The following is a 12,036-nucleotide window of genomic DNA, read 5'->3' on the forward strand; positions in this document are numbered from 1 at the left end:
GACGTTCTATTAGGAAACAACAAATAAACAGCACATGAAGCGCTCATCCCCATAAACGTGGATGAATTCAATCCATTCACATTTTACAAGGCCATTACAGGCGCCGCTTTAATTGTGCCGGGGATGCGGCGCTATGAGTCTTGGCAAGGTGACCACAGCCATGATTATAAGGCCGGCGTGGCAACGAGCTGTACGTCTCGTCTGTAATTACTGAAGAGCCGTGTGTGCTTCCCACGCGGTGCTCAGGGTTCTAATATAACTCATTTCCTGACATCGTCAATGGACAAGCGACTGGTTTGTGACTCACGCCAAAGAGACTTCAGTGTAAATGAATAAAACAAAATGCTCCGAATGCCGATATAATGACTCACCTCCGAGAACTGCAGCCTGCTGAACGTGCTGCTGAGAGGGGCGCTGAGCCGGAAGTTCTTCTTGGGTGCCACCCACGTCTCCATGGTTTCCAGCTTGCTAGTTGCCAGGTTGGTGGCATGGTGCTTCACCAGGTAGCCCTGGAACCGGTCCGACTGGAAGTAGAGATGCACCGACACCGGGTGGCCCATGGGGAAGTACCTGGCACAGCGCAGAGAGAGCAAGGATCCGTGAGCACACCTGATACATGCCGACTTACCTGCTGTGCCGCTTTTCAGTGCCAACGGTGTCAGAGGAGCAGAATATCTGCTTTCATCCGGATGGCGTCTGGAGGGAGCCGGCCTCGGACATGTTAATGTGGCTGGATGCTAATGTGGCCTCGCAGTGAAGATTAGTGGGCAGTCAATGTGCTCTGAGATTGTGTGACATGGTGGACATTAATTCAATGACCTTCAACAGGAAACCAATTCGTCAAAGAATGCTGATAATTCTTATTGAGCATGTTTTTGCTGGTTGCATAAATGACAGAGTGAAAGAGACTTCAGGGTGAGATTAACAGGTTGATACCACAGTGTTGTCTGGTCTGGGAGTCATTGTGTTTCTGTCTTGAAAGTTGAACCCTTTCACAGCGAGTTTTCGTGTTGTAACCTTTTCGGTCACCTGAACTGTCTTATTCAGCGTTCGGTTGTACTGAGCTCCAACCGCTCGTGTCAACAGCCTCTCTGTTGCAACAGCCAAAAAACCAAGATGGCGAAAACCGTAGCCCACAAAGCAATGGATGAGGTGGCAGTGACTGCTTCCACTTCTTATGTACGCTCTATGACTTGTAGAGATAAGTGATGGATTCAGGCCCAGGTATGTCATGAACAAACGTCTTCTCCTGTGCTCATTGTTGCTCGACTGTTTCTCTGCTTCTCAAGTGGAAATGATGATTGAAGAAGACATCAGTTGAGACCACAGTGGTCTGCTAGCTATCGAACACTACAGAACAGTCGTGGGCTGTGTTGGCAGCAGACTCAGATTAGTCAGAGTTCTGAAAACACAGACAATCCAACTGAACACGCTACGAGTCTGCGGAAACAAAGTTGAACCGGGTCAAACCGGTCAACTGCAGCCGAATGAAGGTCTCGCCCTTCTGATTCGTCTGTTTGTTTGCGTGTGGCTTGGTACGTGGCAGCGGGTCGGCCCTCGGGGCAGCTAGCCCGAGTGACTTCTGGAGAAACAAAAAAGAGGGCCGGGGTGGAGAACACTCGGCAGCTGCTCTCTGCACGGCCCGACTCCTTCACGCCCAGATGTCTCGTCCTTCGCTTCTTCTGCTTCCTTGAATTCGTCTTTATTGTCCCTCGCTTGCACACACTACACACACACACACACACACACACACACACACACACACACACACACACACACACACACACACACACACTGTCCCTCCGTGCTCCCCGGTGCCCACGGCCTCATCAGTATTCCACTAAAGGACCCGGAGTCAACCCGTCCCGGTAAACGCTACCCTGACAAGCAGAACAGCAAATATTTACACCCACAAGGACCGCAGAGCACACTCCCTCCCCTCTGTCTCCCTTTCCCTCTGTCTGTCTCCCTTTCCCTCTTTCATCCTCTCCTGTTATCCTCTCTACCCCCCCCCCCCCCTCCGTCTTTCCCAAAACAGACGTGGCTGACAGAGTTGGGGGCAGTGAGAAGGGGTCGGGGCGTAGCCTGCACAGAAGCTCCATTCAGGCTTTTGGCCCACAGTCTCTCCAATCGAGTCACAGCGGGCTGCTAAAAGAGACAAATCCCTCTCGAAGGCCTTTTCCTCCTCCTTGCTCCAGCCTCACACGGAGGCCGACCCATCTATCTGTCGGGAGCACATCTGAATTCTATATGCATGCAAAATCAGTGGCCACACACGTATGTGGACGTACTTGAGGCCTCAGACCAGGACACATGTTGCCCAAGTGAGGACTAATCTGCTGTCACTTAGTTTGCTCTTCAAAGCAGACTTTGATTGGAATTACCTGACACACACTCTCCTCTTTGTTCAGCCTGATCTTCACGATGCCTCATGTGACTCAGTGGAGCTCATATTAGTGAGTTCCAGATTTCTGTTCATATATTCACAATCTAGTATCATTCACTTATCTTGCAAAACATTGAGGATTATTAGCAATGCCTTTTGCCAAGCGTGATGAGAACAGTGCATTGTTCGTGGCCTCCACCAAGTAATGGCTGCAGTGATTCATTCATGACAGATTGCGTCACAGACGGAGCAGGCTGTCTGACGCTGTGTTCAATGATCACGTCCTGCTGTAGTATACACTGTAATACTGCTGCTGTAATACTGTAGTAGACTACAGTATTATAAGGCAGCGTAAGTAACACATAGCATGGATATGTTGAGCCCCAGTTTCTGCCTCTAATGTATCACCATTACATTCAGTCACAGAGCATCGGACTTTCAGAAAAACGAATATCAAGCAAAGTTTGAAAAAAGTCGAACGACACTGACTGGGGCTGAATCCTCAAAGACTCTTTTTCAACCTGTTCCTGAAGTGACGATTGTATTTCCTCATCCAGACAGATGACATGTGTCTTTGCTCTTTTTGTAAAACACGAGCAAAATCTAAATTGTAACAGAAGCATGAAAGGTCCTCTCCATCATGTTGTCAGACTCTTTCAGTGAAAGCAGCTCGTTGCTGAGGAGTTCCCTCGCAGCCTGTTGAGCTGCTGCTGTCGACAGTTCAACACTGGACCAATTTCAACATCGCTGTCCCCGTTAGTCACGTCGTCATAACAACATAAGACAATAGGTGGACACACCAAAGTTTCCCTTTTACATTGAAAACTGCTGATAATCATTTTGATTCACAAACTGAGAAGCGATTTTAACTTCAGGAACGGGTTAAAAATCGTGATTGTGCAGCAGACTGGTTTTTATTTTTTGAAGCCAGACTTTAAATAAACAACATTTTTATAGTCCTGCTGTGCTGTTGGTCATCTCTGGAAAATGTGCACATACCACCTAAATCATTCTTTTTATGATGAACCCACCAGCTCATCTGTGTTCATTTAGCTCCATCGCAAATAAAATGCAAGACTGTGGACTCAGCGGTGCACAACAGCATTAAAACTGCTCAAAAACACCTCAAAGACCTCATTCTGACCTGCAGTTTGCATCTGAGGACTTGAGACTGAACCCAAAAGTCTTAATGTGACGAGTGAAACGTCAATCTATGTGCATTTAATGAATACAAGTACACACGGATGCACTACCTTGAGACAGTACACACAGTACACACGACCATATACACTTAAAAACGTGCAACGACACCCACAAACAGAAGGTACTTCAACCTGTTTGGAAGCAACACATTCACATGCATACACATACACATCAACACCATCACTCTTGAGTTGCTTGCATAAACACTCTCACACACACACACACACACACACACACACACACGCAGACACACACACACACACACACACACACACGCAGACAGACACACACACACACACGCAGACACACACACACACACACACGCACACACACACACACACACACACGCACACACACACACGCAGACACACACACACACACACACACACACACACACACACACGCAGACACACACACACACACACACACACACGTTTTCTCTCTTTCCTGCCTTCTGGCCTCTCAGCTGTCTTAAAGTGTTTTTACGTGACTGGGTTTGCTTGTTTGCCTTAAGGAAAGCCTAAATGTTCCATTTGGCTGTTAAATATAAACATAGCGTGTTTCCCTTTTCTCTTGAACTACACGCTGTATGTTAACATACATTTCCACTCATAATGAACCTGAAGGGGCAGCGTTCAATGCTTTGACCAGTGCAGCCTCATGATCTCTGGGATAATCATTTATTACAGAATGAACAGCGTCACCCGGGAGTTCCCAGCTGCAATTAACTGTTATCTGTTATCAAGACATGTGATCCCAGACAGAGAGGCTGCATCGACACAAAAGACCTTTCTGTACAGTAGGTTGTGGTTTCTCATGAACATGGGTGTGGCGGGGTGTGAGAGCCAAAACAAACGGAAGTGCACGTGTCGCTGCGTCATGATGCCGTGATGAGCGAATCGGTGAATGTGTTCATGAGACGAACCTGCAGCTGTGATCATTCGGGTTTCCCTGCAGCGGGGCGGCAGCCCTGGCCAGGCCCAGCCGCGAGAAGGAGTGGAAGTACGTGAGCTGCGTGTCCGACAGGCTGGCGACGCCGTCTGGCTCGTCGTACATGTTCTCCCAGTACGAGTTTAGGCTCTGCGTTCCCTGGGGAAAGGATCCAAACAGGTAGGCGTCCAGCTGGTTCACTATCTCCTGGTTCACGCTGGCTTCAAACTTCCTGGCAAAGAAGGTGGGCCGCACCGTTTGCTGCAGAGGTAGAGGGGAGGAGGGAGGGAGGGAGGGGGACATAACAGCAAAGCAGGGAGGGAAGAGATAAAGAAGGGAAAAAAGGAGAAGATTAGGAAATGGTGGTGTGCCAGGATGGCAGGGAGTGAATATGTGTTGGATGTGTGGGCAGAAAGAAAGGCAGAGGTAGAGAAGGCAGTGGATGGAATGGAGATACAGCTTTCCTATATGGATATGTGAATTGAATATGACATAAATGAAATCAGAATGACTCTCTCCTCAGTCTGTCTTCATTCTTTTGCAGAACAAATGGTCTACACGAATAACATCTTGTGTTCTCTGTCAGTGGTTCCCACAAAGGGTCACATGACTTCACACAGCTCCCTCTGGAGCCACAAAAGGTTTTATACATTTACTTTTCCCGCATAATAAGTAAGTTTGCACCTTCCAAACTGTAGTATTGGTCAGTTCACCTTTAAGAAGAGAGGAACGCCTGCTACATGTCCTTGGAGGCACAGAATGACGTAACGGCAGAAGCATCAGTACTCATTCATCCATCCACTCATCACCTCTTCTCTCAGCAGTTCCTTTCATTTGTGGGTCCCGTCTGGCCTCCCACACTCCACCCGTGTCTTTCTCACCCTCTCAGCCACACTCTTGCTTATGTGGTCGATTGTGCATTATACAATTTGCCGCCTACACAGCTTGGCCTTTTCACGAAGACATCGTCCCAGACACAAAACTATTTGCCGACACTGTGAGCCAGCACCAAACACCTCGGTGCTACCTGCTGAAACAAGGCCGGCCTAATCACTGCACACTGGACCAGATGATGCATTAACCCTCTGTGATCTGCCACATCAAATGAAACAGGAAGGGAGGGAGGCTTTAGCCCTCGCTGCAGTCAGCTGAAGGTACCGACCTGTCACAGCCTGTCTTTCTGACACGCTTCCCAAATGCACCTCACTCTGAAACACATTCCCAAACAATGCTGCTCTGAGACAAAAGGCACATCGACACTCTCCTTCTCCAGAACAACCCCTCCACTGATGAGCACTTCAAAATCACTCTACAGGTCGATCTTGAATTATTCTTCTCATCTGCAAAGCAAAGGGAAGCCGACTGAACCTGTCTGCATGTTCCCCAGCGGTAAGGTTCAGAGGTAAACTCTATTGAACTGTTCATACCGGGGCCTGGCCAGCTTTTGGAAGGGCTGCTTTGTTCCCAAGGGTGGACTCCACTGATACCGGGGTGCCAACCAGACCCAGCGGCAGTGCCAAGGACCTGGAGTAATGCGCTGGCACTGGACTGCCAGAGACCGAGGCGAGACAGACGGGTCTGGCAAAGAGAGGACTGAGGTCAGCTTTGACTGGTGGGTGACGGACAGGAGAGAACAAGTGAGCCAAAGCACTTAAAGGATGAGACTCTAACTCATGATTTCTAACTGTGGCCGAGTGTTTTTCAGCTTTTACTTTGCAGGAGCACATTAAAAGTCAAACGCTGGTCCTGACTTCCTCTGGGGTCCTGGACTCACTGCCACTCATTCAGTCTAACGAAGTCTCCTCTCCGCCTCATCCTCACACAAAGAGGATCTAATTGCGATTCATCTCTTTTCCCTCTCACGGTCATAATAATCAAGAGATCATTTTGCACACATTGATTGTGAAAGCTGTGCGAACGGGCCGGATGCTGAGGACGGGAGGACAAACCTGGAGGCCAGATCATTTCAAGATTGACTGCTAATGATTTCCCACGAACATGCTTTTCATTAAAATTTGTTTTATTTTTGTCGGTTTATCTGATCTCTCTGATTGACATTAGCTGGAAGATATATGGCCTTTTATCTAAATCAAGCCCAGGGTCAGTAGTTGTCAAACTTTGTATAAAAATGATAGATATTAAGACGTGCGTTCCTTTCCTTCCGTCACCTCCGTTGCTGTCCACTCGTCCTCGGTTGGATGGTTTCCCTGCAGCTATTTCTGTGTGATGACTTTCTTGCTAATATTTTAAAGAGATATTCAACCTGCGCTACAAGATTATCAGGGACTTTGCCCCGAGTATTATGCAATGAAGGAGCAATTAGCTTCGATTATAAACATGAAAAAACACAAAAACAAAGTGTAAATTGCCAGTCGTACCCTCAGCATTCGTCTGTCCCTCCAGACACGTCTGTATACCTTTCTGGCTTCGTGGTGCTCTCTCCGTTAGGTGGTGTTATTACCTGGAAGCGGTGGAAGTCGGCAGGCTTGAAGTCATTCGGGGAGCATCCGCACCAGTCGACGATGTGCTTGTACTGGCACTTGCAGCCCAGCTTGCGGTTCCAGTTGGTGATGCGCAGGTTGTTGTCCACCATGCTCTCGCAGTAGGCGCTGTTCTCCAGCACCGTGTGGAAGAACGACTGGGTGTCGAGAAATAAGAGAGGCCGACAGAGGAGAGAGCGGGGAGACAGAGACAGAAAGACCAAGTTGGAAAATCATAAACCTGCTGTGATTAACAACAGTAAGAGAGTAAGAGAATCACAGTAACTCATGATAAACATCCAATTTCCCAACAGAGACCATTCAATTCTCATCAAATCCTGCATCCTGCCTTCACTTTATGAGTTCATAGCCGAACTCACTTGTCAGTCAAAGGTTAACACGTGCGTGTGTGTGTGCGTGCGTGCGTGTGTTACCTCGGCTGGCAGCAGAGTGTATGCGTAGAAACGCTTCATGTTGATGACCAGGTCGTCCTTGGAGTTGATGACGTAGTCGATGAACATGCGGTTGAGAAGGAACCAGTCAGACCCGCCGTCCACCGAGATGCCTTCTGGGATTTTACGGTCGCCGAGCCTCCACATGTGGGTGTCGCACTCAAAGAACAGACGGTCGAGACCCTGCTTACGGATGAACCTGGTGAGCGCACAGAAACATGTGGTTACAGCGCGGAATACTTTAATATCATTAAATATAAAAAACTGTGAGGGACAATTATTTCTGTGAGACATGCAGGTGAGAATTAGATTTTAAAAACACAATTTACATAAAAAGAAGCGTTCTGTGGTTGTTTTATCTTTAGAGGGAGGCCTGCATATAATCAGCAGCTCATTTGCATTCTTTCCCAATTTTTGTCTTTACTTTCTATAAACAGAAGATTGTGGAGCTGTGCGTGTCCTTGTTGACTTCAATGAACGTTGTCCTCTTTCAGTCAGAAACAAACATTTGAGTGCTTGTCATAAAATCCAGGTGAAAATCGAGATCTGCTCCTTCTAAATGCTTTGCTTTTTTATTCTGTTATGAATAAAGTTGCTTTAAAAACAGAATCTGAAGCCTAATGTGGGAACTCAAGGAAAACTAAAAGTACTCACTAAAGATATACTCAGGTCGACTCAACTGCTGACGAAATAGAACAAATATTCATAATTTGAAACATTAATTGTGATTCGTTTAGTGTCACAATAGTTTGTATCCAAACATTTCTGTCCGTAAACAGAACATGTCTGCTATCCTCGGCCCTCAATGAGAAGAAGAGACGCGGTGCACACGGTGTTACTCCTGTGAACGGAGTGTGAGATGAAGGGAGTCGGGTTCAGGTCGAGCAGGTCGGCCTGTTCCCTCCGTCACCCGAACAACAACCACCGTCGATGTATTGACCGTGTGGCTCACAGGCGCACACGTGCAAATATGCGCGGTTGACATTTTAGAAATGCACTCGTGCATTTTTCAATTAGTTTCGTTTTTTTCAATTCGTTTCAGCCGTCCACACACATATGCATGTAGCGGACGGTGGATTACCGAGATCCTTATTGTCGTTAAAAACTGAATTAAATCAGGAACAAAACAGCTTCACTCATCAAACAGCACTGATTAAAATACTCCGACGCGAATGTCAAAAGGCACCGTTGAGTCACGCTGACTCATGCATCCATGCTGGCGGGTTGAGTTAAATTATTTGCATGTGTTTCCCACTGTGTGGATGGATGTGTTTTGGCGGGGGTGTGATGAGGCAGAAAGTAGAGGCAGCAGGAAAAGGGCATTCTGGCGGCGGAGGTTAATTAACGGAGCCACAGATGGGAGCTAATTGTATTATGATTCAGTGACCACGCCGTGCTGGCAGGAGTGCGCTGTGCGTGCACTTATAGGTGCTGGTGTGTGTGAGTAAGAGAGACAAGCACAGAGCGTTAGAGAAAGGTTGGAGTGTTTTAAATGAAGTATATCACCTGGCGTTGTCCCTGCCGTGGGACTTGATGAAGTTCATGTCTCTGTATTTGGACAGGAAGGCCACCAGCTGGTTGTTGGTCCTGAAATGGAAGAAGATGTCTTTGTTTAGAGAGGGAAACATATGGGGAGACCTAGCTGCAACATTGAGTCTGCAGTACAGTACATGTTAAAAGTACAATGTAAGCTTTGGAGGGACATTATGCAAATGAATCCATCTGTTACTGGCTGCTATAAAAAAGACAGTGACATCAGAAATACATTTTTTAAATTCTAATCCCGTGTCCGTGTGTTTGCTCTTGTTAAATGCTAAATATCTGTCAAATTATATCAAAATCCAAAGTTCAAACTCTTTTTGGTTATTTCAAATAGGCAGTTCTGTGATTGTGTTCTTCACAGTTTCTTTTCTTTTCTCTCCGGAGGAAGCGAGTGGAGCTCAGAAGGCGAATGTAATGTCACGTACTTCCCTGCACCAATCAGGATTAAGCAACAGCTGAATCAAAATGTAATGACAGAGTCCTGATTAAACAGTTCAGCTGAGCTTTTGAGTGTTCAACTCTTGATATCGAATAACTGAGGATTGTTCCAAACGTTGTCGTAAACATTGAAGGATCCTCCCTACACATGTTGAAGACATATACAATATACTCTGTTTGGAATATAACTTCTGTCTGATGTGTTTTTTCCGCAACAAATATGAAATATTTAAGACTCCTAAGACGACATTCAGTCCTTTCACGCCGTTCAAACTATTAAGGATTATACAAAAGATTTTGATGAATGACTTCATGCTGCTCTTACATTGTAGAGCAGTCAACTCCCTCATACACGGGCCAGACCGGCTAAACGCTTTGCTCTGCAGGCTACGCCACAGTCCATGGCTCGACCATCTCATCTGCGGTAGAGCTTTTCATGAAGCTTGGCTTGCCTTTCTAACTGCGCGGCCCTGGTGAAAAGCTCAAGGATCATTGGGGGAGGGGCAAGCGCGTATTAATGTAATTTTCTCTTCAAGGAGCAATTTCACAGCCTGGGGGGCTTATTTTAGGAGGTCCTGAGCCATAAAGCCTAACTGATGATGTGCTACACAGAGACATGCAGTCCTCTCTGGCTCTACTCCCCCCCCCCCCCCCCCCACACACACACACACACACACAGAGAGCAAGGGGAATTCATGTTAAGCTCCAGATTTGCCACCTGAGTGGTCACCGCGTCCACTGGGTCTAGTTTGCTTACTGTCAGCCCTGTCTCACAGTGGTATTCACACGCACACATTACTGTAACACACACACACACACACACACACACACACACACACACACACACACACACACACACACACACAATAAACCGCTGTGAGGTACTGACAAAATGTGCACATTTCCAATATCGTAGCCATTTAAACTTCATTATGTCACTGTTTCACTGGTCTTACTGTTAAATCAATAATGTGCCTTTTAATAACACAGACTTTAAGTACATAATTCCAGGAGGGAACTCCAGTGGAGTCCAGGTTATGAACGCACACTGACAACACTCAGACAGGAGAGAGAGGAATCATACATTCATCACTTTTGTCCAGTGAAAAACGTCAAAAGGTTTTGCAACTTACAATCTCGTTTGTTTTTCAATACGTTTTTATGACATTTTTCAAACACATTTTCAAGCACGTTGGCTTAGTTCTAATGGGTAATAAATGGCTTTATTCACAACAGGAAATTACACCTATCCCTTATGGAACAATGCTAAAATATGAGATACAACTTTTTATTCATAGAGACATGATAAAGTGAAAGAGATGAGACCATATGACGCCTGCAGCCATCGTCGGGCAAAGCTCAGACTCCTTAAAAGCAGCTGTAAAGTCCATAAAGAGGTAAAAGCAAGGAGGCTGTGGAGATAAAAGCTGGGAAAGAGGGTTGTACTTTGACAAAGCAAGCATGTAACTCATCCTCTGGCCTCTGGACACACACACACACACACACACACACACACACACACACACACACACACACACACACACACACACACACACACACACACACACACACACACACACACACACACACACACACACACACACACACACACACACACACACACATAGAGCATATCTCCCCATGGACTCACAGCCCCTCTGCTGGTGTGAGGGGCTCTGGGTTTGCCTTTCAGAGCTATCCATGCCCGGCAGGACAGACATTATCAGGGAATTAGTGGGGAAATAATGCTTGTCTCCAATCCCACTGATAACAACAGCAGTAGTCAGGACAGGGTAGTCAGGACGGCGTAGTCAGGACGTCGTAGTCAGGACGTCGTAGTCAGGACGGCGGGGCAGGGAAGCTGCAGTATGGTCATCAAGGCAAAACGAGTGCAATTTGGAAAGTCTGTGACCACAATTCCTGTATTTAAAGCTACATTAAGAACAGACTAGTGCAGATTCACAACATATATTTTGAGTGGAGTTGAAGTCAGCTGAATCACGGAGTGAAGTGCTCGTGAACGGCAGCTTTTGCATGGAAAGGTGTGGTGAGGGAGCAGCGGCTATCCGGCACGCAGTTCTGATGAAGCACGCTGGCAGCTTAACACATGGTTGCATTCGCAGACATCTGCTTATACCGACATGTTTTTGTGCGACGTAGTGTGCTACAGTACGTCCACAATGACAATGTAATGCTGAGGTGTTTATTTCTGAGGGAGAATGTCTCTTTTTCCGGCCAATTCCTTTTCCAAAGAAATCAGAGAGGATTATCAGCGGCAAAACAGCTGAACGGGTTTCAGTCTGCTGCTCGAGGACGCTCCCTCTCACGGGTCTGAGCCCAGCCCTGCCTCTTAAAAAGGACCACATTTGCAAGTTCAACTTAGCAAATATGCAGGGAGCAGACTTTGTAAAATGCAAGCTGTGGTTACAAATGCACTTGCTAAGCAGAGATACAAGATTTCCATTTACATATTTCCATATTGCATGGATCCAAAACATGCAGTTCCCTCTTGTTCCCCTTCCCTAGCTGCTTATTCTCGCTCCCTCGCCACTCCCTGTCATTTCTGCCTCTCGGCTCCCTCTCTCGCTCCATCAATCGTTTCGTT

The 12,036-nt window shown here is 46.8% G+C and overlaps 1 protein-coding gene across 1 annotated transcript in view; it reads right to left on the bottom strand.

Annotated features, from left to right (window-relative positions):
* Positions 1-12,036, bottom strand: part of xylt1 (xylosyltransferase I) — a gene marked incomplete at its 5' end in the record, with an annotated part of 63,817 nt that overhangs the window by 11,377 nt on the left and 40,404 nt on the right. Inside the window, 5 exons of the mRNA XM_079279155.1 lie at positions 372-570; positions 4,515-4,780; positions 6,981-7,157; positions 7,434-7,650; positions 8,958-9,038. Coding sequence (XP_079135281.1) covers positions 372-570; positions 4,515-4,780; positions 6,981-7,157; positions 7,434-7,650; positions 8,958-9,038 — 940 coding nt within the window. The remainder of the gene's footprint in view (positions 1-371; positions 571-4,514; positions 4,781-6,980; positions 7,158-7,433; positions 7,651-8,957; positions 9,039-12,036) is intronic.

Source organism: Melanostigma gelatinosum (assembly GCF_949748355.1).
Source record: "Melanostigma gelatinosum genome assembly, chromosome: 11".
Lineage (NCBI taxonomy): Eukaryota > Metazoa > Chordata > Actinopteri > Perciformes > Zoarcidae > Melanostigma > Melanostigma gelatinosum.